The sequence below is a fragment of the Miscanthus floridulus genome, chromosome 8 (assembly GCF_019320115.1).
Source record: "Miscanthus floridulus cultivar M001 chromosome 8, ASM1932011v1, whole genome shotgun sequence".
Taxonomy (NCBI): domain Eukaryota; kingdom Viridiplantae; phylum Streptophyta; class Magnoliopsida; order Poales; family Poaceae; genus Miscanthus; species Miscanthus floridulus.
Window position 1 is genome coordinate 202,871,736 of NC_089587.1, and position 26,728 is coordinate 202,898,463.

At 53.3% G+C, this 26,728-nt stretch overlaps 2 protein-coding genes across 2 annotated transcripts; one reads left to right on the forward strand and one right to left on the reverse strand.

Annotated features, from left to right (window-relative positions):
- Positions 1–17,845: 17,845 nt before the first annotated feature.
- LOC136470508 (uncharacterized protein At1g51745-like) lies at positions 17,846–25,231 on the reverse strand. The gene is made up of 4 exons (XM_066468337.1): positions 25,061–25,231; positions 21,915–22,209; positions 21,120–21,800; positions 17,846–19,648 (listed from the first exon to the last, which is right to left on the reverse strand). Exons 1-4 carry the CDS (start codon positions 25,229–25,231, stop codon positions 18,315–18,317), a joined length of 2,481 nt encoding a protein of 826 aa, XP_066324434.1. The 3' UTR covers positions 17,846–18,314.
- An 86-nt stretch (positions 25,232–25,317) lies between these two features.
- On the forward strand, positions 25,318–25,964 carry LOC136470509 (uncharacterized). The gene is made up of 2 exons (XM_066468338.1): positions 25,318–25,397; positions 25,517–25,964. Exons 1-2 carry the CDS (start codon positions 25,318–25,320, stop codon positions 25,962–25,964), a joined length of 528 nt encoding a protein of 175 aa, XP_066324435.1.
- The last annotated feature ends 764 nt before the right edge of the window (positions 25,965–26,728 follow it).

Below are 26,728 nucleotides of genomic sequence, written 5' to 3' on the forward strand. Positions count from 1 at the left end.
TCTTGCACGACCTCAGCGCCCAGACCTAGAGCAACTCCGCGAGCTCTAGGCCAAGGTCGAGCAAGACCAACTCCTTCTGCAGCAGCTTCGAGACTCTCTCGAACAGGAACAGCGAGGCCGCGGTGAAGGTGGGGGAGCCTGACGAAGAGCTCACGATGTGTATCACCGCATCCATGACGACGAAGGAAGCGAGCAACCCCCAGTCTTCAATCGTGCCAGCCAGAACATTGCGGCTATGGCAATGCTGGTTCACGTAATGCCCAAGCCTTCTACCACGGAGGGGCGGCGGGTCCGCGGCGAGCTCTGCGATCTCCTAGAGACCACTGCGGTTCAGCAGGCCGAGAGTTCCGCCTCCCGACGGCGCGGGGGCGCCTTGAACCTTCTCACGACACCGCCTCGGCAGGACAGGGAAGCCTCGGCTCGTCCCGACCCCGACCGAGCGCCGATAGCCCACGGGGTCCCCATGCTTCTGGACCGCCTCGGCAATCGACGCGAGGAGCAGGGAGACCATGAGGTGGTCAGCAGGCGACGACGCCACGACAACGAGGGGCCCGCTCGGGGCTACCACCCACACCGAGGCGGTCACTACGACAGTGGTGAGGACCACAGTCCTTCCCCTGAGCCGCCAGGCCCTCGGGTCTTCAGCAGGGCCATCCGCGCTGCTCCTTTCCCCGCCCGGTTCCGACAGCCGGCCAATCTCGTGAAGTACAGCGGCGAGACCAACCTGGAGCTCTGGCTCGCCGATTACCGCCTAGCCTGCCAGCTAGGTGGCGCGGACGATGACCTGCTCATCATCTGCAATCTCCCTTTGCTCTTGTCGGACTCGACACGAGCCTGGCTCGAGCATCTCCCTCCCTCGCAAATCCACGACTGGCGCGACTTGGTTGGGATCTTCGTCAGGAACTTCCAGGGCACATACGTGCGCCCTGGGAATTCCTAGGATCTTAAGAGCTGTCGCCAGATTCCGGACGAGTCTCTCCGAGACTTCATCCAGCGCTTCTCCAAATAGTGTACCGAGCTACCCAGCGTCGGCGACTCGGAGATCATCCAGGCTTTCCTCTCCGGCACCACATGTCGGGACTTGGTCCGAGAGTTAGGTCGCAATGTCCCGTGCTCCACTGCCGCGCTCCTCGACATCGCCACCAGCTTCGCCTTAGGAGAAGAGGCTGTCGGAGCCCTCTTCCCCGACGCCGATACCAAGGGTAAGCGGAGGGAAGAGGCCCCCAAGGCCTCAGCCTCCCACCTCCCTAAGAAAAAGAAAAAGGGGCGCCTAGGGAGGCAGGAAGTCCTGGAGGCTGATCTGGTTACGACCACAGAGCGCAAGAATCCCCGAGGCCCCAAAGGCCCTAGGCCCTTTGACGACATGCTCAAGAAACCCTGCCCTTACCACCAGGGCCCGGTCAGGCATGCTCTCGAGGATTGCACCATGCTGCGGCGTTATTACGCTAGGCTTGGGCTCCCCGACGACGACACCAAGCAGAAAGGCACCGGTGAGCGGGACGAAGACAAGGACAACGGGTTCCCCGAGGTACGCAACGCTTTCATGATCTTCGGTGGGCCCTCTACATGCCTTACGGCGTGGCAGCGCAAGAGGGAACACTGAGAAGTCTTCTCGGTCAAGGTGGCCACCCCCTAGTACCTCGACTGGTCTCAAGAGGCGATCACCTTCGATCGAGGTGACCACCCCGACCGTATTCTGAATCCCGGGCAGTACCCACTGGTCGTCGACCCGATCATCGGCAACACCCGACTCTCCAAGGTGTTGATGGACGGAGGCAGCGGCCTCAACATCCTCTACGCCAACACCCTGGAGCTCTTGGAGATCGACCGGTCGAGGCGACGTCGCACCCTTCCACGGCATCGTGCCAGGGAAGCGCATGCGACCCCTCGGGCGCATCGACCTTCCTGTCTGCTTCGGCACCCCTTCCAACTACCGCAAGGAAGTCCTCACCTTCGAGGTAGTCAGGTTTGGGGGAGCCTACCATGCCATTCTAGGGCGACCGTGCTACACCAAGTTCATGGCAGTGCCCAACTATACCTACCTCAAGCTCAAGATGCCAGGCCCTAATGGTGTCATCACAATCGAGTCCACGTACGAACATGCATACGACTGCGACGTCGAGTGCATCGAGTATGTCGAGGCTCTTGCAGAGGCCGAGACCCTCATCGCCCACCTCGACCAACTCAGTGGTGAGGTGCCTGACTCCAAGCGTCGCGCAGGGGCATTCGAGCCCGCTGAAACCATCAAACTCATCCCGGTCGACCCCGCATGCCCCGACGACCGAGCGCTGAGGATCAGCGCCACCCTCGACATCAAATAGGAAGCCGTGCTCATCGACTTTCTCCGTGCGAACGCTGACATATTTGCATGGAGTCCCTCGGACATGCTGGGCATACCAAGGGAAGTCGCCGAGCACGCCCTGGACATCCGGGCAGGATCTAGACCGGCGAGGCAACGCCTATGCCGTTTTGACGAAGAAAAGCGTAGGGCCATCGGAGAGGAGGTATAGAAACTCTTGGCGGCTGGGTTCATCAAGGAAGTATCCCACCCAGAGTGGTTGGCTAACCCCGTTTTAGTCAAGAAGAAAAACGGGAAATGGAGGATGTGTGTAGACTACACCGATCTGAATAAAGCCTATCCAAAGGTCCCCTTCCCATTACCTCGAATTGATCAAATCGTTGATTCCACCGCAGGGTGCGAGACCCTGTCTTTCCTCGATGCGTACTCTGGCTACCATCAGATCAAGATGAAAGAGTCCGACCAGCTCGCGACTTCTTTCATCACACCGTTTGGTATGTACTGCTATGTCACGATGCCCTTCGGCCTCAGAAATGCAGGTGCCACGTACCAGCGGTGCATGACCTAGGTCTTTGGCGACAACATCGGGCAAACCGTCGAGGCCTACATAGACGACATCGTGGTCAAAACCAGAAAGACTGAAAATCTCGTGAATGACTTGAGGGTGACCTTCAAATGCCTTAGAGAGAAGGGCATCAAGCTCAACCCTAAGAAGTGTGTGTTCGGGGTCCCCTGAGGCATGCTCTTGGGATTCATAGTCTCGGAACGCGGCATTGAGGCCAACCCAGAGAAGGTCTCGGCTATAACCAGCATGGGACCAATCAGAGACCTCAAGGGAGTATAGAGGGTCATGGGATGCCTTGCGGCCCTGAGCCGCTTCATCTCGCGCCTCGACGAAAAAGGTTTGCCTCTGTACCAACTCTTGAGAAAGTCCGAGCGTTTTTCCTGGACCCCCGAGGCCGAGGAAGCCCTCGACAGACTCAAGAGGCTGCTCACCAATCCTCCCGTTCTGATACCCCCGACCTTGGACGAGGCCCTCTTACTCTATGTCGCCGCAACAACCCAAGTGGTCAGCACCGCCGTAGTAGTGGAGAGGCAGGAAGAAGGGCATACTCTGCCTACCCAGCGACCGGTCTATTTCATCAGCGAGGTGCTCTCTGAGACCAAAGCACGCTACCCCCACATCCAGAAGCTAGTCTACGCCGTGGTCCTGGCCCGGCGCAAACTGCACCACTACTTCGAGTCGCACCCAGTGACTGTGGTATCATCCTTCCCCCTGGGCGAGATAGTTCACAACTGGGAGGCCTCGGGCAGGATAGCCAAGTGGGCTATCGAGCTTATGGGGGAAACCTTGACCTTTGCGCCTCAAAAAGCGATCAAGTCTCAGGTCTTGGCCGATTTCATGGCTGAGTGGACAGATACTCAATTGCCACCTGCTCAGATTCAGATGGAGTGCTGGACCCTGTACTTCAACGGATCCCTAATGAAGACCGGGGCAGGCGCGGGTCTGCTCTTCATTTCGCCCCTCGGAGTACACATGCGCTACATGGTGCGGCTCCACTTCCCCGCCTCCAACAACGTGGCCGAATACGAGGCCCTCATCAATGGCTTACAAGTCGCCATCGAGCTTGGGGCACGGTGCCTCGACATTCGAGGTGACTCGCGGCTCGTCATAGACCAAGTGATGAAGGAGTCAAACTGCCTTGACCCTAAAATGGAGGCTTACTGCAAGATGGTGCGACGCCTAGAAGACAAGTTCGACGGTCTCGAACTAAATCACGTCGCGCAAAAGTACAACGAGGCCGCCGACGAGCTGGCAAAGATAGCCTCAGCACAGGCCCCGGTCCCCCCGAACGTCTTCGCTAGAGACCTCCACAAACCGTCCATCGGCTGCACCTCGACAATAGAGGAGGGCCCACCTGGGGAACCCATGGCAAAGCCAAATACCCCCTCTGCTGCCGAGACCCCCTCGACCAAGCCTGAGGTCATGGAAGTCAACGCCGAGCCTCCGCAGAATGATCAGGACGCGGATTGGCGAGTCCCATTCCTCGATTGGCTTGACCGGGGGGAGCTTCCCAACGACCGAACTGAAGCACGATGGCTTGCGCGCCGAGCCAAGACCTACGCCCTCTACAATGGTGAATTATACAGGCAAAGTCCCTCAGGCATCCTTCAACGATGCATCAGTTCCGAGGTGGGCCAAGCCCTACTTTGGGACTTACATGCAGGCGCCTGCGGGCACCATGCGGCGCCTCGGACGCTCGTAGGGAACGCTTTCCGCTAAGGGTTCTACTGGTCGACGGCGGTCGCCGACGCTACCAAGCTAATACGCTCCTGCGAAGGATGCCAGTACTACGCTCGGCAGACACATCTCCCGGCCCTGGCCTTGCAAACCATCCCCATCACATGGCCGTTCGCCGTGTGGGGGCTCGACATGGTCGAGCCTCTGCAAAAGGCCCCCGGGGGCTACACCCATCTACTGGTATCAATCGACAAGTTCTCCAAATGGATCGAGGCCCGTCCGATCAATCGAATCAAATCCAAACAGGCAGTGCTGTTCTTCACTGACATTATCCACCGGTTCGGGGTCCCCAACACCATCATTACCGACAACGGGACGCAGTTCACCAGCAAAAAGTTCCTGACATTTTGTGACGACCACCACATCCGTGTGGCCTAGTCGGCCGTAGGACACCCAAGGACCAACGGCCAAGTAGAGCGTGCCAACGGCATGATCCTACAAGGCCTCAAGCCAAGAATTCACAACCGGTTGAAAAAGTATGGCAAGAAATGGCTCGCTGAGCTCCCATCGGTCATCTAGAGCCTGAGGAACACTCCGAGCCGAGCCACGGGGTTCACGCCTTTCTTCCTAGTCTATGGGGCCAAGGCCATCCTCCCCACCGACCTAGAATATGGTTCCCCAAGGCTGCAAGCCTATAACGAACAAAGCAACCGCACAACCTGAGAGGACGCCCTCGATCAGCTGGAGGAAGCCCGAGATGTCGTGCTACTACACTCGGCCAAGTATCAGCAGAGCCTACGGCGCTATCAGGCCCAACGCGTCCGAGGCCGAGACCTGAAGGTAGGCGACCTGGTGCTGAGGCTAGCACAGAGCAACAAGGGTCGCCATAAGCTAACCCTGCCATGGGAAGGACCGTACATCATTGCCCAAGTCCTGAAGCCCGGGACCTACAAGCTGGCCAACGAGAAGGGCGAAATCTTCACCAATGCTTGGAACATAGAACAGCTACGTCGCTTTTATCCCTAAATTTCCAAGCATTGTATATATCGTTTCTCGAAATGCAATTAAAAAGCGCTCTTTAGTTGGTCTTTACTTTTCGAGAAACCCCCCAAGCCCACAGTAGGTCTCGGCAGTACAATAAACACAATAAGGGAGACTCGGCTCTGCCTTGGCAGAACCAAGCCTCCCTCGGGGGCTAGATGGGAGACTTCCCCTAGGTCCCACGCACCATTTTTTTAGTTGCTTTTCGAAAAAAATTCCTACGCCAAGTCTCTAGCAGGCTCTGACGAATCATTTGTGGAGACTCGGACCAAGGTCTGTTTCCTAAGCAAGAGGCCGGCTGAGTCGCGAGACGGCCTACACCTCCGGGCTACGGCACTCCCTCACTACCTCTCGCTCAAGGGACAGCTTAGGCCCCAAAGGGGTGTTTCGCAAATGAAATTGGATCAGGAGCAACAGAGGGCAAAGGCTCGGAAACATGAGAAAAACAACTAAGAAACACAGATACGTCAGAAATAAAAGCCTCGACGGCCACAAACGTTGTGATACAAAAATAACCCCTATTCTATCTTTACATATCCCCCGGGGCCCAGATTAAGGCTCAGGGCCCCCAGCACCAGCAGAGGGTAGGGGAGGAACCACCTCGTCTTCAAAGAGCGTCGCTAGCGCCGTGCCAGGGCCTTCCGCCGCCTCCAGCAGCTTCGCGACTGCCGCGTGGGCCTCCTCATCATCATCAAGCAGAACGTAGCCATCACTGATGGCTGGGAGGTCGACGCCAAGGTAGTGAGAGGAGATGATGGCCATCGCCCGCTTGACACCCGTGTGCAGCGCCCCTCGGAGCCGCTCGCGCATCTGGCTGCTCAGCGCAATCAAGCGGCTCCCCAGGGAGCTGCCCGACTGAACCCCCTCGACTTCCAGGGCCTCACAGGCGGAAAGGGCAGCACGCTTTAGTGCCTCGTGCTCCCCGATCTCGGTCTCGAGCACCGTCTACACCGCACTGGAAGCCTCGGCGGCCTGAACGACCTCCGCCTCTGACTCTGCACCACGGAAAATGAAATAAGGTTGAGCCAGAGAAAAAACAACCTAAGTTAGGGACGGGAGCCCACGGAGCTCACCCTTGGCCTTCAGCTCCCAGCATCGGGCCTCGGCCTGGCAGGCCTCGGCTTTCGCCTTCAACCGCTGGGCCTCGACTCGAGAGGCCTCGGCCACCCTGGAGGCTTCACTCCCCAGCTCTGTGTCATACGAGGAAGTTAGGAAGCAAACATAAGGGGAAGAAAACAAAGCAAGGGGACTCGAACTCACCCTCGATCGTCCCCCTCAAAACCACAGCCTCGATTTGCGAGGCCTCAGCCGCAGCAAGGGCCTTGTTCAGAGCGCCTTTGGTCAGCCGGTGCGCACTCTCCTCTGCCCCCAGCTGCCCAGCGAGGGCCTTGCCCGAGGTCGTCGCTTCTTCAGCCCGGGACCTGAAGGCATCCCGGTCGCTGACGGCGTGGGTAAGCTCCTCCTCCAGCTCCTTGATCCGCGCCGCCAAGGGGGCGATCTGCGTCTAGGCCGTGGCCGCCTCGACCTTCGCGTCGGCACAGTGAAGGCGGAGGTCCTCCACCTCCATGCTTTGGGCCAACAGAAGCTCGTTAGCATCGGCAAGAAGGCCCCTCTGCCTCTGAAGCTGGTCCCAGATTCCCCTCTCCCGCCAGAGGAAGACCGACTTCCCGAGGGACCAGGTCTCGAGCTCCTGAGGAGGCAGAGCAGAGGTTGTCGATTGCGACAAAACCAAGGAAAGAACAACGTCACGCGAGAAAGGAAAACATGAACCTGAGCGACTCCGGGCAGTTCGTCGGCCACCACAGACAGCGCCGTCCGTAGCGACCATTCCGCTAGCTTGCGGTACTGCTCGAAGGTACTCCAGCGCCCGCCCTCGGCCGTGTCCTTGAGGACGAACAAAGGCCCCAGGAACCTCAGCAACAAAGGGCACGACGGTCCCATCCGACCGTGTAGGGGCCGCCTCGGCAACCCTTCCTTGGGCAGTCGGTTCCTGTGGGTCGACCCTCGCCGACGCCGCACTACGCTGGATGGCGGCTTGTGCCTCCGCCACCCAGTGGGCAGAGGAGCCAGGGCTTGCCTTAAGCACTTTAAGGGGCGCCAAGGGGAGGTCGTCCGCAGGCCGCTTCTGACTAAAGAAAATCAACCTACAGGGTCAGCACGAGACCAAAAAAGCGAATGGAAGACACCATAACCCCGCCAAAAACACACTTACTTTGAACGGGGCAGCCCCAGCTTCGCCACAGCAAACCTCCTCCGCAACGGCAGAGGCGGCGGCAGGGGCGTCGCGTCCGTATCCACCGGCGCCGGTCGGTCCTCGGCGGACCCCGGCGCCCCTTCGATCCTCTACGGGGCCGGTGGCGTCGCCTCCACCGCCACCGGCTCCACCACGACCGCCGAGCTTACCGGGCTGACGGCGCGTTTGCCTAACGCCCGCGCCTCGGGCGTGTCGGCCACGGCCCCAGAGGGGGCCACCGCCGGCCCCGGGTCCGCTTCCTCTCCCCTTCCCGGGGGTGTCGGGCTGCTTACCGACGCCCCGGGCGCCACCTCCTCGATGTCCGGAAGGTGGTCTAGGGGGCCTCGCCCCACCTCGCCCTTGTCATTCCTGTCCGAGGCCTCCGTCGACAACGACGTCGACAGGGACTCCTCCAACGGGAGACCTTCCTTCCGCTACTGACGGCGGCACTTATCCAACGCCTCGCGCGCAAGGATGTGCTTCGTGCGCTTCGCCGCCTTAGCATCCTTCCGCTTCTTCTGCGCGTCGGCGTGAGCGCGGTTAATCGCCCGCTGCCCCGTGTCCTCGGGAACGGGCGGCGGGGAGGAGCGCACGTCCCTCATCCCCTGAACAAACCACAAACGTGCATATAGAAACAAGGGATAAAGGAAGATTGAGGAGGCTCAGAGGCTGCAGCGGCACTCGACTTACCAGCGAAAGAAACCCCCGCGACGGTCGCATCACGAAGGGGGTCAGGTTGCCGCCCCTCAACTTCACATCTACCGTCTCCCCCACCCGACGGTGAATCTCCTCATCGGAGAGGGCGGAGGAAGACATCCGGGTGCCTTCGACAGGCTCACCCGGCCTCATCTCGAACAGCCGCCGCCGTCGAGCCATCAGCGGCAGCACCCTCCGGCGGTGGAAGGCGGCCATGACCACAGCAACAGTGAGGCCATGGTTTCGCAGCCTCGCCAGCCCCTCCAGGAGCGGCTCCAGCTTGGGCTGGTCGACCTTCGGGACGCCCCATTTCCATTTCTCCGGGCAACTCCCCACAATCCGCCCAGTATAAGGGGGAAGTCCCCCGTCGTCGTTGTGGAGGTAGAACCAACTCGTGTACCACCGGCGGTTGGAGGACGCGAGTTGGGCTGGGATGTAGAGGTGCAGGCGGTCCTGACGCACTTGGAGAGTGCAGCCTCCGGCCCTCGACGCCTTCCTCTTGCCCGACGTGCCCGTCGGCTTGGTAGTATGCCCCGCCCGGAACAGGTGGAGCCACAAATCCCAATGGGGAGCGATCCCCAAATACCCCTCGCAGACGGCAACAAAGATAGCTGCCTGAGCGATGGAGCTGGGATTAAAATTGTGGAGCTCCACTCCGTAGTAATGCGGGAGCGCCCGCATGAACCGGTCCGCCGGAACGCCGAGGCCGCGCTCGTGGAAGGAGACGAAGCTCACGACGTAGCCGTCGTGGGGCCTCGGCTCCAGCTCACCGTACGGAGCAATCCACTCTGGCCTACTAGGGTCTGTCACCGGGCGGAGGAGTCCACCATCGACAAGCGACTGGAGCATCTCCTCAGTGACATCCGACGGATCCCAGGGGTCCACCTCGACAACGACGACGTTGCCGGCCATGAATGTGATGGAGGAATCGGGCGCGGTGGTGAGTTTTTCTCCCTCCCTCCATGCTCTCGCTTTTTTCTCGCTTTCTCCCTAGACTCGCTCTTCTCTCCTCTTCTTCCCGGCACCCGCTGCTCTGGCGACGGCTCGATGGAGGAGGCAGGCAAGGTAAGATAAAGAGGGGCGAGACTCTTCGGGTATTTATGCAGGGAGGAGGTGAAACGAACGGGCGATGAAATCAGGGAGGTTTTCCCCGTCCGGCGCAGTTAACCACGAGCCGATTTCGGCGGCCCACGCGCCCACGTCTCCCACATTAAATGCGTGAACAGTTACGTCCCGTCCATCACGTCGCGCTCGCCCACTACGGCAGCAGGCGTCGTTTTGCCTTCCCATGAAACCGCCTCAAAAGGCGCGCCACCCGCGGCCGAGTCGATAGGGAGGACATTTCCCGCGGCCTGTTCCTTTCATAGGAAGGAATCGGGCTCTGAGCCCGTTACGATCCAGGGGTTCGAAGGCTGGACCCCAAAGGGTTTCGATAGCTGCCCTAGGATAACAGAGTCAGGGGCAACTACGGGCGAGCCTATATGGGGCCAAGACCCAAGCGAGCGAAACGCCTGGGACGCCCAAAGTTGTGTCCGAGACCAGTAGGAAAGTATCCGAATGGGATCCCACCGTAGGGAGGCACCGAGCCACCGAGGCCCAACGAACGGCCTCGGCACCCACTAGAGAAATCCTCTGGTACTCTTAGAGTGTGTCTCTGGACCGCTAGCCGTCCCCTAACGAATGGGGTTCGGACCTCCACTCGGACTACCCGATAACAGCTCACCGGAAGTGCCACCGCTCGTGCCCATCGAGGGTAGCGAGGCACATTCCACCCCTCCTTCCGAGCGAAAAGGAAGCGCGAGGGTCGCATAAAAAGTCAGGGGAACCCCTAACGACCTTCTCGCCCTATGCAGAGGCTAAGGGGCTCCTCCTGCAAGTATGCCGAGACCTCACGACCCGGGCTCGCGCCCAAAGGGGCCTCGGCAAACAAACCCTCACGCGCGAGGGGCGTATAAAAAGTCAGGAGAACTCCCGACGGCCCTCTCACGCAGAGGCTAGGGGCTCTTCCTGCAACCTTGCCAAGACCAGAATGGGCTCGGCAAACTAACCCTCTGTCCGAACAAAAAGGACACGTGAAGACCAGATGAAAGGGCCAGAACACCCAAGACAAAGACAAACGGTCCAAAACCGCGCTAGAGGTTTTGCTACAAACACGATAAAAGGGCGCCGAGCCCGTTACGGTCCAGGGGTTCGAAGGCTGGGCCTCCAAAAGGTTTCGACAGCCGCCCCAGGGCAACAGAGTCAGGGACGACATTAGGGCGAGCCTACGAATGGCCCAGACCCGAGCGAACGGTCGCTCAGGGCGTCCTAAGTCGTGTCCGAGATCGGCGGGGAAGTATCCGAATGGGATCCCACCGTAGGGAGGCACCGAGCCACCGAGGCCCGTGAACGGCCTCAGCACCCACTAGAGAAACCCCCTGGTACTCTTGGAGTGCGTCCCTAGACCACTAGCCGTCCCCCAGCGAACGGGGCTCGGGCCTCCACTCGGACTACCCGCTAACAACTCACCGAAAGTGTCCACGCTCGTGCCCATCGAGGGTAGCATGGCACGTTTCACCCCTCCTTCCGAGCGAAAGGAAGCGTGAGGATCATACCCAAAGTCAAGGGGCCCTGGCGAACCTCTTGCTCCGCGCAGAGGCTAGAGGCCTTTTTTCCCTGCAGCCTCGCCGACACCCCCGCAACCCGAACTTGCGCTTGGGGGCTTGGCAAATGCAATAAGAACTACTCGTTCAGACACGGAAATGAAGAAAGCCCCTAGAGGAGTAACTCCACTCCCCCAGGGGCTCGGGGGCTACACCCGGCGGGTGCGCTCGCGCGCACCCACCAGAACCTCAAAAAATAAACCCCAATTCCTACGGGGCAGGTACAAACCCTCCGGGGGAGTACAAGCCTCGGCAAACCCTCAGGGGGAGTGCACGCACTCTCCCCGAGGCTCGGGGGCTACTGTCGGGTACCTTAGAATGGGGTACCCCAAGCAAAACATCAAATGGGTTGCCCAAGTCCCATCTAAAAAATAATAATGATGATAAAAGCAAAAGGATAAGTCATGGGCCCCTCCCCGTCGCGACCAGGCCCACTGGGTCCTCCTCCTCCTTGCCTCGAGCCCCGAGAAGGAGGTCTCGACGGCCTAGCGAGGCTCCCCAGGGAGGCCTCGGCAGGAAACGCCGTCTCCGCCTCGCCCGAGGCTCTCCACAGAAGGCCTTAGCAGGAGGCACGTTCTCCGTACCACGCGAGGCCTCTCGCGCGGAGCCTCGGCCAGGAGCCTGATCTCCGTCTCGTGCAAGGCCCCATTCTCCGTGTCGCTCGAGGCCGGCTCACCCGTGGTCCGTCGCCCCCCGCCTCGACCGACCCTCCCGACAGCCGGTCACATCCCATTAATGCTTTCAACCACTCCCGTGATCTCAGCCGGACAGCGGCTCAACGTCACAGAAAGACCGACGCGACCCGAAGTCGCATCAGCACCATACCGGTCAGGACAGGGCACGGCGGGGATTACCGGCCACTATGTCCAAACACTGTGACCACGATCAGCCGCCGTCAGCGCCTGGGATAGGATGTGGCGGGGGTTACTGGCCACTGTGTCCTACCACTGTGTCCACGATCAGCCGCCCGCTCAAGGCCTCGGCGCTGTACACCAAGGCCTCGGCACTGTACATCAGGGCCTCGGCAATGTTGGGGTCCGCGCCTGCCGAGACCCCCCCACCGCAGTACCAGCCTCGGCCCCGACCAAGTTTCGGCCTCGTGCATAGTCCATCCACAGCGACTTATGGTCGCCGCCACGTCCACTCCGAGGCATTCCTGGGGCTTCCACGACGCACAGGACAGGAGAAGGACCGACGCGACCCGAGGTCGCATCAGCACCATACCGGCCAGGACAGGGCACGGCAGGGATTACCGGCCACTGTGTCCAAACACTGTGACCATGATCAGCCGCCGTCAGTGCCTGGGACCGGATGTGGCGGGGGTTACTGGCCACTGTGTCCTACCACTGTGTCCACGATCAGTCGCCCGCTCAAGGCCTCGGCGCTGTACAACAAGGCCTCGGCACTGTACATCAGGGCCTCGGCAATGTTGGGGTCCGCGCCCGCCGAGACCCCCCCACCGCAGTACCAGCCTCGGCCCCGACCAAGTTTCGGCCTCGTGCATAGTCCGTCCACGGCGGCTTATGGTCGCCGCCACGTCCACTCCGAGGCATTCCTGGGGCTTCCACGACGCACAGGACCTGATGGGACGACCACGCCGCCCCAGTACTCCAAGGATGGGCCGCTCCGACGACCACGCCGCCACAGGAACAGGCCACAGGGCTTGGACATGCCGTCCCTGTCGGCACGACGCCGCATAGTAATACATGTACTGCCCTTGTCCCCCCTTCAACTATAAAAGGAGAGGACTTGGGCCACTTAGGGGGGACCCTCGGAGAACACACACACACGCACGCCTTCCAGCCGCTTGAGACCAACGTCTCAGACGGCTCCACGACACCCTGCCGAGACCTGGGACAAGTTCCCTCTCTCCCTTAGCTTGTAACCCCCTACTACGAGCACTTCGGTGCAAAGAATACAAGTTCTATCCCTCAGACTGGACGTAGGGCGCCGATTGCCTGAACCAGTATAAACCTTGTGTCTCTTTGCATCACCATCCGGAATCGGGAGCACGCAGAACAAATTCACTAGTCGGTTGAGGACCCCCCGGTCCAAAACACCGACACTATGGTTGAGACAAATGAGTTGGAGAGGTATATGGGGGAACCACTACTGAAAATTGTTGGTGAGTTTGACATCTTAGCTTGGTGGAAAAACAAGAGAGAAGAGTATCCTATCCTTTCACAGATTGTTCGGGATTTAATGGCTATACAAGTATCAACGGTAGCATCCGAGTCTGCATTTAGTGCTGCTGGTCGTGTTGTTGATCCCTATCGCAGTCGTCTTGATCCCGAGATGGTACAGGCATTAATTTGCACAAAGGACTGGGTTGCTGCAGCAAGTAAAGGTGGTCATTTTATCTCTTTTTTCAGTTATACACTTGTAATTGCAGCATAATAATGCATTGATATTTTCCCCTTACTAATATTTTGTTCAGATGCGAAAGTGGTTGGATCAATTGTGAGTGATCTTGAAGTTGATGCTTTGACTAATGTTGTGGCTAAACTGAAAATTGAGGTATGTTTATCCTCTCCTCTGTCTATATTTGATGTTGGCTGCTGTTAAAGCTATCTTGTTGAGTGGAGTAGCACACTGCACACACTTTCAACTCCATCTATATATGGTGCCATGGCATGCATGTACTTGGTCTAGTACTGGTGGCCTACTGGAGGGAGGATCGGGTTGATTGTAGCACAAATAAAAACATTTCTTATTCTCATACACTGATCACACTAATACCCAAAGAGAGTGCATTGCATTATCAGTAAGCCTTAATTATCAGCATATGCATGTTCTGGCAAGGAGAGATGGATCGGATGCACTAGCTAGCTGCCATATGCAACTCGGCTGATTCTATGGAACTCCCTAATGCTCCTCTGTATATATTCACTTTGCAAATTTCTAGGACAAGGACAAGGAGGGCGATGGGGACTCTGAGGAGGACAATGAGGATGCAAAAGACATGGAGAGCGATGGGAACTCTGATCCTAACATCATGGATGATGCTTATGAGCTCTAGATGTTCATGTTCTGTTAATTGTGTGTCGTACTACTTAAGACCACGGGTCACGCACTTGTTAATTTGAACTAGATCATGCACTTGTTAGTCGCGAATTTGTTATGTATTTGGCCATGAACTTGTTTAATGTTATGCACTGTGGGTCGGTTCGTATTGAATTCTCGTATACCGACCGTGTTCGATATAATTCCGCTCGAATTGTTTCGTTTTCGAAATTCTCGATATTTCGTAAGTTCGTGTTCGTTTTCGTGTTTGGTTTGTCCGCTTTCATTTTCGTTTTCGTATTCAAATGTAAAAGTAGAAAACGGTTGAGGAGTTCTCCGTTCGATTCCGTCCGTTTTCATCCTTAACAGCACAGGCTTCCCGGGCTCCTCCGGCCACACCAGAGTCGCCGTTCCGGCCGCGTAATTGACAGCTGGACTCGCACGCGGTGACGGTGCGCTGCGAGAGATACCCCTTGGTGGCCGCCTCCACCTGCAGCAGCGCTTTCTGTACGCGGTTCATGCACTGCCCGAACGTGCCGTGGTCGACGGACAGGAAGAACTCCGCCTCGGGGAAGCGGACATCGGTGTCGAACGGCGTCGGGTGCTGGTACAGGCCCCGAATGGTCGCCCTCGCGTCCTCGCGGGCCTCCTGCTCGAGGAGGCTTGAGTTGGCGAGGGAGCGCAGCATGGACACGACGTCGTCGTAGCGCGCCCAACGGTGGGCGCCGACCATCTGGACGGGCACGGCCGGGCTGTAGCCAGCGTGGTGGGGTGGCCGCTCCCACGCGCCGTCGACGGCGTTGCGGATGACGCGGGGGATGCGGCGCCTGTCGTTGTCGTTGTCGGGTGCCGCAGCTTGGTTCATGGCTACGAGACCAGAGGAGACTCTGACGGACGGGTTGCGAGCGCTGCGGTTGTCGTCGTCGTCGCCCGCGTCGTGCTGAGCTGTTCGCTTCATGGAATCATGGGCCGGTGACGAGTTGAGAGGGGTTGGCCTTGGTCATGTTAAGCGGTTGGGAAGGAGGGTGGCATCACGCCAAGCGTGTATGTTGACTTTGTGACGATTGACTTTGTGAAGAACGACGGGGCAAGTTGACTTGGGGGTGTCCCATGTGCCGTCGGCCTGGGAAAATGCTAAACGCCTAAACCTGTGGGTACAAGAACAATGTAATACTATCTTGCGATTGAAGCTTAGGTTCCGTAGTTTGCAGTGCGACGAACGCTGTTTAAATCTATGATTCAGAATCACAGTACTCCCCATTCCAAAAAAGAATGTAACTATATGTGATTCGTGCTGATCAAACTAATTTAAATTTATAAAAAATAGTATTAATGTTTATGTCTTTAAATAAATTTATTATAAAAATATATCATATAACGAATTTAGTGATATTTATTTGATATTATAAATATTAATATTTTTTATATAAATTTAGTCAAAGTCAGTAACTCGGAACATCCAGATTCACGAAACTATGGAAGATTGTGCCAGTACAGGCACAAGATCTAGGAGACAGCTGCAGCGTGTCGAGGCTGCCGCGGGACAAACCCTCTAACGGTCTATGGTCTAGGCTTTCATGGATCCTGCTTACTTGGACCGATAATTGAGCTCGTACGGTTCGGTAAAGATCGTTAGAAATTCATTCGGGTTGACTGCTGGCTGCTGTTGCTGCTGCTTGCTTTTGGTTCGGGCTGTTTCAACTTTCAATTGTTTGTTTGGCTGCTTAGCTCAAACTGTCAGATCTTTGCTTACGTGCGAAATGATTTGATTTGATCTGCCTTCTGCCTTGTGTTGTGTGGGCAGTGGACACTGGCGATTCCCAGAACAGTAATGTTCAAGAGCGGAAGTACGGACGTGTACCAGTCCAACAGGCCTATTTACGCTCTACATCTCTCGTCTCCTCTCTTCAAAATATCTTCCCATCGCTTTCACCCATCGCGTGCTGCTTTGCGTCGTACGCTCGTTGCTGCCATCTTCCCCGCCGTGCACCCCATCTCGCGCGCGCGGCTCCCCCATCTAGCACCGCGCCCCCTCCATCGCCGTGCCTCGTCCCCCGCACCCGCTGAGGTGCTGCTAGGGTGCTGCCGAGGTGCTGCTGACGCCGTTGTTCCCCACCAGAAGGTCATGGCCGCTGTCGACGCCATGGCCGCCGCGATGCACGACCTCAGCAAGAAGATGTTGCGATGAAAGCGCATGTTGCAAGCTTATTTTTCAAGTGTTTCAGAGGTATGTTGCATATGTTACAAGTGTTTCAGAGGCATGTTGCAAGTGCTTCTGAGGTTTGTTCAAAATTTTTTCATCCGTTCTAGACGTATGCTGCAAGCGTTCTTATCTGGATGTTACATATGTTTCACACATACGTTGCAACAATATGTTTCAAATGTTTCAGTCTTATGTTGCAGTAAGTGTTTTCATATTGCAAGTTGCAAATACTTTATCTAGATATTGTATATGTTTCACACATATATTGCAATTGTATGTTCAAGTATGTTGCATTCAAGTGTTTCATGTTGCATATCTTTCATATTGTTTGAAGAGTAGGGAGCCGCGGGGAGTGATGGTGGCACGGCGCGGGCACCGAGGAATGGGGCGCGGCGAGTTGGGGCTGGCGGACGGGGCGCGCGGCGCACCTGTGTCCTGTGGATGGGGCGCGCTCAGGGCCAGCGGTCAGGGCCCGATAGGTGCGGGGTGCGAGTGGGGCGAACGAGGGCGGGCTGCAAGGGCGAGGTGAGTCCTCCAGACACGTGGATGCTGCAATGGGGCGGGATGCGCTTGCGGGGTGGAAAAAATCAGCGAACGGAGATAGGTTGCAGGGGCATCCGAACGTCCGGGCACTATGACCTCCGTTCCGAGAAAACGTTCAGTCTCATTAATCAAGATTGTGCCAAAGGATCATTGTTTCAGAAAGAAATAAAAGGCTTCGCAACGTACTTTTCATCTATACAGCTCCACCCCCGCAGTACATAAATTGTGCACTAAAATTCTTTTGTACAGATTCTCTGGAAAGCGTTTTCATATAAGGCTATATAATAACAAACAGGGCCATTGTAACCTCCCCGTCAGCCTGGAACGACGAAGATCGTGCAGCGTTTCCAGCGCGACGAAGATCGTGCAGCGTTTCCAGGGCATCAGCTCAATGGTACGATCGAGCTTACAGTGCCATCAATGCAGATCAAGGTGGCCACGACGATTTTTTTCAGGCACTAATATTTGCAGCCCCGTTACAACAAGCATCACTATATAAAAATCTGTCATGCAGCATTCTAATGAGTGAGATAAGATAATGATAGGCGCCATGTTCGTTTGTGCTTGTTTGGCTTATAAGCCGTATATTTTCAGCCAACGAACAATATTTTTATCTCACACCAAATCAGCCAACAGTACTTTCAACCATGACTTATCAGCAAAAAAAAAAAAAAAAAAAAAAAACCAAACGAACAGGATAAATGGTAAGGCTCAGCGCAGCTGCAGCCAGCTTGCCGAGCATGCCCTTTTTGTTCACTATGTCTATGGAGGAAACTTCACATGGATGACTAGATTGTTACACCATTGGGATGTTGGAGTACTTGCTCTGATATATTACATCGACTAGATACACATGCTTCTAAACATACAGTTGAACCAACTACTTCTCGACAATAAATAACAGACACATCAGGATATAATTGGGGGATTATACATGACATTAGGAAACCTATGACCTATTGCTATATATGATGACACAAATGTTTTAACTAAATTGACACCTAAAATGCTGAAGTTAGTACTTTACAGGAGACAGTTGTGGCGAAACCAAAAGACACAGTCACCAGTGCTAGTTACACCAAAGAGTACCTCTTCATGGTATCAATGGCTCAGCTGCTCTGAAGCATTCATGATCTCAGTCTCCAGTCAGAAATACACAAGCTGTTCTGAAGCATTCATGATCTCAGTCTCCAGTCAGAAATACACAAGCGTTATTGATCTTTACAGGCTGTCACCACTGCTAATAAGAGATCAACTGTTCCAAGTTATCAAGGAGCAACCATATCAATCTGACTCTTCACAGGTGTTACCGGCTGATTGAATGGTCTGCCTCTTCAATTAACAGGAATGTACATAAAACTTGCATGTCAACGGCTGGCAACATAAACCGTATGTAGCACTACAGTTGAAGCCTAAGGAGGATCTCGCACTGAAGGACTAGCCATTCTAACACGGTGAGCGACAGATGGAGGTGGCCTGCCAACTGCTTCCAATATCCTAGTGAACACAACCTTCGTTGGGACACATGTCACTAGAGGAACTGCTCCTTCTGATCTGATTAAACCACCAAATATGTCATTATGCCAATGTGCCTTTGCTCGGCCACCTTCTCCATGGTGTTTTTTTGCAGTGGAAATGGAAGAGAGAGCTCTAACGTTTGTTTTCTTGGATGACTTCTTATGGGACTTAGCTGATGACCTCCTAGCATTCGAACCGCTTTTCTTACTCACCTTAACCTGGTGATTCGAAGACGATGAGTACTTTCTTAAGGTTGGTTTCATCTCATAATCAGAATACACAAGACCACCTTCATTATCGCCATCCAACAGTGCTCCTGATGGATTTGAACGGGGAACTCTTTGCATGGCAGTTCTTCTACCTGTTGGCCAAGCAGGTGGAGCAGCTGTGCTCTCTTGCATACCACTATCACCGCAGAATACCAGATGATCTGTGGAACCATCTTCAACTATTTCAATTTGGATAGGGTGTCCAACAATTGCTTTGCCATTAAGTCTGCTCATTAAAGAGACAAGAGGGACATGCTCTCCTTGGTAGCTGGCCTGAACTTTGAGGTTAACATTGAACAACATTGGTCGCATGCTACCAAAACGTGAAGTCAACTTCCTTTGGTAAAATGAAGGTCCATCCCAATATGCATTCCGATCAACATGATATATCCGTTCAGCGTCCATATTTAGGGGAGAAACATTTGAAGAGTCATTCTCATAGTCATTAAAGTAACTGTAGCCTCGGCTAAGATCTCTTGTGGTTCTCAAGGATGAAGGGTATTTTTTACCATAATACAAGTTAGCCTCTGAATGGCTCATGTCCTCAAATAAATTAGTTTCCTCAGAATCATAATTGGGCTCCTCCTTAATTTGGTAAAAGCTTTCCTCAAAAAACTGTTCACCAGATGTGTGCATACTTTCTTTTCTGGGATTCCCACCATTTGTGTTATGCAAAGACCCTTTTAATGGTCCATTGTATTTGTTTAACCATGTATTTCCATCTCTCATATCCACTAATCTCTTCGCGGCATTACGATTGTTGCGCTTACCTTTCATGTGCCACTGAGACACACCCAGCTCAGAAGAGCCATCCTCTTCCTCAGATTCATTCAACTGGGGCACATAAGTAGAATATGTCACCTCATTGTCATCATAATCCACATGCTTGAACTTATCAGAAACTTGAACAGAATACGGATCAGGAGCACAAGATTCTATAGGTAGAATTACGCTTGCATCTGCCAAAAAAAATTGCCATACAAAAGTTATCAATAAAATCTACAGAAGACTCATGCAAGAAATAACATCAGTAACAGACTATAAATTATACACTTATAAGACATTTTGGCTTTTTTAGATACATAGTTTTTGCTATGCACTTAGATATACACTATGTCTAAATGCATAGTAAAAGCAATGTATCTAGAAAAGTCAAAATGTCTTATAATCTAGAACGGAGAGAGTATTTGTTAATGAATCAGGCTCTGGGATTCCCAGATTCCTTGTTTTGCATGATTTTTGTCAAAATTATATTAACACAGTTAAATTCTGACTGTAATACAAAACCCCAAGGAAAAAAAAAGAATGCAAGCCAGGGATGCTGAAATAGTAAGAAGTAATAGATCTGTACCTACTATTTCACCTCTGAACTACCAGTTCAGAAACGCCCAATGGAAGTACAAAGACTTCTTTTAGTCATGGATTTACTTTATGAAAATGCCAATGATCCATAATATGCATAATGACTAATTATTGCATCTTTAAAGTCTCATAGTTCTATAAGTATGACCGTGTTCCCTTGTATTTGATTCCTCCACCTTATATGCAATAATACTTAACCATAAGACAAGGTCATTACAATATCTCATACCTACAACTGTTCTTTCTTCTTAACATATTTACCTAGTAAAACTGAATCAATTATCGTCAACATCATCCAACAAGCCTTACCCATGGTTTGAACAAATGAACACAATCACATGTAGAAATTAATTATAGCAATTTAGTTCTTCATCACCCTTAACCCTAAGCATGTACTCCCTCCATACTAAAAAATGAAGTCATTTTGGACAAGGCTTGGGTCAAACATTGGGAATATAAATCATGAATAACTTTTAAGTTGTTGAGTTTGGAAATGTGAAAACCATATGTATAGATTTGTCTTGAAAAATACTTTCACAAAAATTTACATATATCACTTTTTGATAAATATCTTTATAAAAATAAGTAGTCAAAGTTATGCTTTGGAGACCGTGTCGCTGTCCAAAACGACTTCATTTTTTAGTATGGAGGGAGTACAAATTTAGGGGTCCAGTGTATGTGTAGAGTTACAGTGATTCAATATACGAAAGTAAATCATGCTGTATATGGGTAAGTCAAGAATGCAATCTGAAGCAAGTTGGCGTGAAGTGAAACTTTATAACATGTTTTATGCAGGGCAAATGAATCATCAAAAGAGCCACTGCAATCATGCGAAACAAACATCTGTACTGCCATGTTAATAGTGAGTCATTTTTTGAGGGAAAAAACACCTCCACTTTCAGCTACACTGTAATTTTCAGCCCTTATTGTCAATATTTGCATCACTAAATCGCAAGTGTGATGCTAATACTAATGTTTTAGTATGTTGTGCTATGCTATAGCCAGCATTCTATGACAATGTAACATGAATTCAAACCATCGGAAAGAAGAAATTAGAGGTGCACATACTTTGCAGAAGTTCAGCGTCATCTTCAGTCTCACTTTCTGAGCATTCCCTCTCTGAAGACTCAGCTATTTGCTTCTCAACAAAGTCAGAAGAAGTGTGCTCAGAAAAATAACCAGGATGCTGAAGATAGCTTTCATTCTCAAAATCAGCTCCAGTAGAAGACATCTTTATAGAAGGTAAATCACTATGACTCTGAGTTTCACCAGAATCACTAGCCATGTATGTATATTTACTTCTTCTGGACCGGGAGGTGGCAAGTGAAGAATTATTATTCTCCCCAATTAACAAAGCCCCCAAATCATCGCTTTGCTTTAAGTGAGGAGGCAAGTTTTCACTGCTCTGCAATACTTGAGAAAGTGGTCTGCGTCTGTCTGATTTTGAAACAAGAGAATCTTCAAAATCACTTCCGTCCGATCTATTTTTCTTCACAATTGTACTCCTCTCCTTGTTCTCTAAAGTGGCACCTCCATGAGAATGTCTCAAATGGGATAAATCACCCATGTGATTACTCACAACATTTCCTTGAGTAAGAGATTCTGAAAAGTTTCTCTTCGAACCAGCATGTAGAAAACATTGTCCCACTTCTTTTTTTACATCAGCAGGAACAGATGCATCTTTGCGCTTCTTGCTCTTTTTACTCTTGTAGCGAGTACTTCCAAGGTCTTTGCGATGTTTTGTGCAAGCTGAATTTCACGAAGACAGCTCAGTTTTAGATTCAGAATGTTTGAAGGTCATGGATAACATACAAGAAACAACCTAAACAACTAACAAAACTCTTCACTGTCACCTAAACTTACCTGAAATATTACCAGGTGGTCCAGGTCTGAAACCTTGAGTCTGATACTTTGATGCAAGCTGCTTCCTCTCCAATTCAAGTGCATGAAGAATAGCATCTTCTCTCCGTGCATATTTCTCTCTTTTCTTCACAACAGTCCCTTGAGTGGCCTCTGCCTTCTCAATACAGGCATCAAACTCTCCACACCTGAATGCTTTAACACGTTTTGATTTCTCAAGGTTGTACCAATCCCTAAGAAACAAAAGGAAAAGTAAATACAAACAGAATATGTGAGGAACTTCAAATTTCAGAAAATACGATTACTCCAAGTAGTTAGAAATGGACTTGAAGGAATGGAAAGTATCCAAAGCCTAGTCACAGGGGACGTGGAGCCATGCCCTCGTTCCTCGTGCCGGGAATACCATCATTCCCATTCTGGAAACATGGGAACAATCTTGTCCCAGCCTTGTCAAAACCTTTTTCAAATAGCATACCGTGTTCCTCAATCACATTTCTCAAACCCCATTGACCCGAAACTTCGTGACTGTCCCAAAGAATCATCTTTGGATAGGAGTGTGTGAAAATTACCATTCTATATGCCAGAATCATCACCAAGAAATGAATATTATTGTTCCTAATATTAACCTTTTTTCATTTGTCTGAACTTGTTGGTTTTCATACCTAGTCTACCCCAATTTGCTTGGGGGTAATGTTTTGTTGTAGTAGTAGTTCAGAATGAAATAAAATTGGATACGGAAATGCAATATATACCCAGCTACTATTCCAGGATATTGACTAGCAAAATAATTGGAAGAACTCTTAATAGATATGGCTTAAAATTAGCTGATAAAAATTTGAAAACACAGATTCACAGGAGAGGAAGTTTTGACAATAGAGCAATAGATGTAATAATGCGATCTTCATAATAAACTAAGAAAAAGGGGATAATAGGTACAGTCAAGGATACGCGGAGACTTCTTGAATCATTAAGACCTAATCACCTCACAGAACAATAATTCTAAGATTTTAATTCTCCTAGTGAAGTACTCCATCCATTTGAAAATGTAAGTCATTTTAGTTTTGTCTTAAATCAAACTTATTACCTTTGACCAACTTTATAAATAAATGCACCAACATCTACAACATCAAGCTAGGTTCCTCATATCCACCATGAAATATGCTTTGATAGTGCATATATTTGATATCATAGATGTTAATATATTTTCATATAAATTTGGTCAAAGCTAGAGAAGTTTCAGTTAGGAGGATACTAAAAGTCTAAAGCGACCTACAATTTGGAACAGAGGGACTACACTAAGTATCCAATAAGGATATCAAGAGCTATCTGTCCTATCTCACAAACAAATAACTACATGAAGAAGTATTATTCTACATCATATCTACCAACAAATGTAGTAGCTTAGAATATTATGGCACAATAGGGGCCATAAATGTCTACTTGCTGATACAGAGCAAGTATAAAAACTGTACAATCTGTCTGGATACCAAAAGGAAACAATTCTTTGTGCAACATAAAATCTGCATGACATACTGTAAGTGAGATGTTAGCAACCCTAGAATACATATGCTCAGGAATTTCAGGTTCTTCAGAAAGCAAGGGCACAAAGCCACCATAATTCTAGAACATATCCTATTGTTTCCACTATATATCCTGAATTTGCTATTGTTTCCCACTTCTAAAACTTCCATACATCAAATTGTTTACACTAACATCCAACCAAAGAATACCATGAGCCACGGCCATGAAACTGCCTGGGAAAGTTTTCCAAGAAAGAAAGAAGACAATTAATGGTTTCAAAGTAAGGAAATAGACCCACTACATATCATAGCCACCAAGTTCCCAGGTCACTGGAGTCGAGGAATGTTATTAAGGAACGTTATAAGGTACTTGAGAAAAGTTTTGACAAGGCAGGGACAATATTGTTCTGGCGTTACCAGAACAGGAGCAACATTCCAGGGACTAGGAATGTGGCATCGTTACATGTTCCCAGTGACCGTGCTGCATATCCTATGAACAACAGCTCTTCTAAATTTTGCAAGGTCTAAGAAAGAAACTAGCAATGAGCTTGACTACAAGCAAAGAAGATAGTACTGTATGTCCTGGTAAAGCCCCCATTCTCCCAGGCATCGTAGCTTCATCGCCCGCTTGACACCCGTGTGCAGCGCCCCTCGGAGCCGCTCGCGCATCTGGCTGCTCAGCGCAATCAAGCGGCTCCCCAGGGAGCTGCCCGACTGAACCCCCTCGACTTCCAGGGCCTCACAGGCGGAAAGGGCAGCACGCTTTAGTGCCTCGTGCTCCCCGATCTCGGTCTCGAGCACCGTCTACACCGCACTGGAAGCCTCGGCGGCCTGAACGACCTCCGCCTCTGACTCTGCACCACGGAAAATGAAATAAGGTTGAGCCAGAGAAAAAACAACCTAAGTTAGGGACGGGAGCCCACGGAGCTCACCCTTGGCCTTCAGCTCCCAGCATCGGGCCTCGGCCTGGCAGGCCTCGGCTTTCGCCTTCAACCGCTGGGCCTCGACTCGAGAGGCCTCGGCCACCCTGGAGGCTTCACTCCCCAGCTCTGTGTCATACGAGGAAGTTAGGAAGCAAACATAAGGGGAAGAAAACAAAGCAAGGGGACTCGAACTCACCCTCGATCGTCCCCCTCAAAACCACAGCCTCGATTTGCGAGGCCTCAGCCGCAGCAAGGGCCTTGTTCAGAGCGCCTTTGGTCAGCCGGTGCGCACTCTCCTCTGCCCCCAGCTGCCCAGCGAGGGCCTTGCCCGAGGTCGTCGCTTCTTCAGCCCGGGACCTGAAGGCATCCCGGTCGCTGACGGCGTGGGTAAGCTCCTCCTCCAGCTCCTTGATCCGCGCCGCCAAGGGGGCGATCTGCGTCTAGGCCGTGGCCGCCTCGACCTTCGCGTCGGCACAGTGAAGGCGGAGGTCCTCCACCTCCATGCTTTGGGCCAACAGAAGCTCGTTAGCATCGGCAAGAAGGCCCCTCTGCCTCTGAAGCTGGTCCCAGATTCCCCTCTCCCGCCAGAGGAAGACCGACTTCCCGAGGGACCAGGTCTCGAGCTCCTGAGGAGGCAGAGCAGAGGTTGTCGATTGCGACAAAACCAAGGAAAGAACAACGTCACGCGAGAAAGGAAAACATGAACCTGAGCGACTCCGGGCAGTTCGTCGGCCACCACAGACAGCGCCGTCCGTAGCGACCATTCCGCTAGCTTGCGGTACTGCTCGAAGGTACTCCAGCGCCCGCCCTCGGCCGTGTCCTTGAGGACGAACAAAGGCCCCAGGAACCTCAGCAACAAAGGGCACGACGGTCCCATCCGACCGTGTAGGGGCCGCCTCGGCAACCCTTCCTTGGGCAGTCGGTTCCTGTGGGTCGACCCTCGCCGACGCCGCACTACGCTGGATGGCGGCTTGTGCCTCCGCCACCCAGTGGGCAGAGGAGCCAGGGCTTGCCTTAAGCACTTTAAGGGGCGCCAAGGGGAGGTCGTCCGCAGGCCGCTTCTGACTAAAGAAAATCAACCTACAGGGTCAGCACGAGACCAAAAAAGCGAATGGAAGACACCATAACCCCGCCAAAAACACACTTACTTTGAACGGGGCAGCCCCAGCTTCGCCACAGCAAACCTCCTCCGCAACGGCAGAGGCGGCGGCAGGGGCGTCGCGTCCGTATCCACCGGCGCCGGTCGGTCCTCGGCGGACCCCGGCGCCCCTTCGATCCTCTACGGGGCCGGTGGCGTCGCCTCCACCGCCACCGGCTCCACCACGACCGCCGAGCTTACCGGGCTGACGGCGCGTTTGCCTAACGCCCGCGCCTCGGGCGTGTCGGCCACGGCCCCAGAGGGGGCCACCGCCGGCCCCGGGTCCGCTTCCTCTCCCCTTCCCGGGGGTGTCGGGCTGCTTACCGACGCCCCGGGCGCCACCTCCTCGATGTCCGGAAGGTGGTCTAGGGGGCCTCGCCCCACCTCGCCCTTGTCATTCCTGTCCGAGGCCTCCGTCGACAACGACGTCGACAGGGACTCCTCCAACGGGAGACCTTCCTTCCGCTACTGACGGCGGCACTTATCCAACGCCTCGCGCGCAAGGATGTGCTTCGTGCGCTTCGCCGCCTTAGCATCCTTCCGCTTCTTCTGCGCGTCGGCGTGAGCGCGGTTAATCGCCCGCTGCCCCGTGTCCTCGGGAACGGGCGGCGGGGAGGAGCGCACGTCCCTCATCCCCTGAACAAACCACAAACGTGCATATAGAAACAAGGGATAAAGGAAGATTGAGGAGGCTCAGAGGCTGCAGCGGCACTCGACTTACCAGCGAAAGAAACCCCCGCGACGGTCGCATCACGAAGGGGGTCAGGTTGCCGCCCCTCAACTTCACATCTACCGTCTCCCCCACCCGACGGTGAATCTCCTCATCGGAGAGGGCGGAGGAAGACATCCGGGTGCCTTCGACAGGCTCACCCGGCCTCATCTCGAACAGCCGCCGCCGTCGAGCCATCAGCGGCAGCACCCTCCGGCGGTGGAAGGCGGCCATGACCACAGCAACAGTGAGGCCATGGTTTCGCAGCCTCGCCAGCCCCTCCAGGAGCGGCTCCAGCTTGGGCTGGTCGACCTTCGGGACGCCCCATTTCCATTTCTCCGGGCAACTCCCCACAATCCGCCCAGTATAAGGGGGAAGTCCCCCGTCGTCGTTGTGGAGGTAGAACCAACTCGTGTACCACCGGCGGTTGGAGGACGCGAGTTGGGCTGGGATGTAGAGGTGCAGGCGGTCCTGACGCACTTGGAGAGTGCAGCCTCCGGCCCTCGACGCCTTCCTCTTGCCCGACG

Coding starts and splice junctions, on each gene's coding strand:
- LOC136470508 (XM_066468337.1), bottom strand. CDS start 25,231: ATGGGACCGTCGTGCCCTTTGTTGCTGAGGTTCCTGGGGCCTTTGTTC. Junction 22,210..25,060: donor AACTGCCCGGAGTCGCTCAG/GTTCATGTTTTC, acceptor TTGGAGTAATCG/TATTTTCTGAAATTTGAAGT. Junction 21,801..21,914: donor ACCACCTGGTAATATTTCAG/GTAAGTTTAGGT, acceptor CGTGAAATTCAG/CTTGCACAAAACATCGCAAA.
- LOC136470509 (XM_066468338.1), top strand. CDS start 25,318: ATGGCGGCTTGTGCCTCCGCCACCCAGTGGGCAGAGGAGCCAGGGCTT. Junction 25,398..25,516: donor TTAAGGGGCGCCAAGGGGAG/GTCGTCCGCAGG, acceptor TGAACGGGGCAG/CCCCAGCTTCGCCACAGCAA.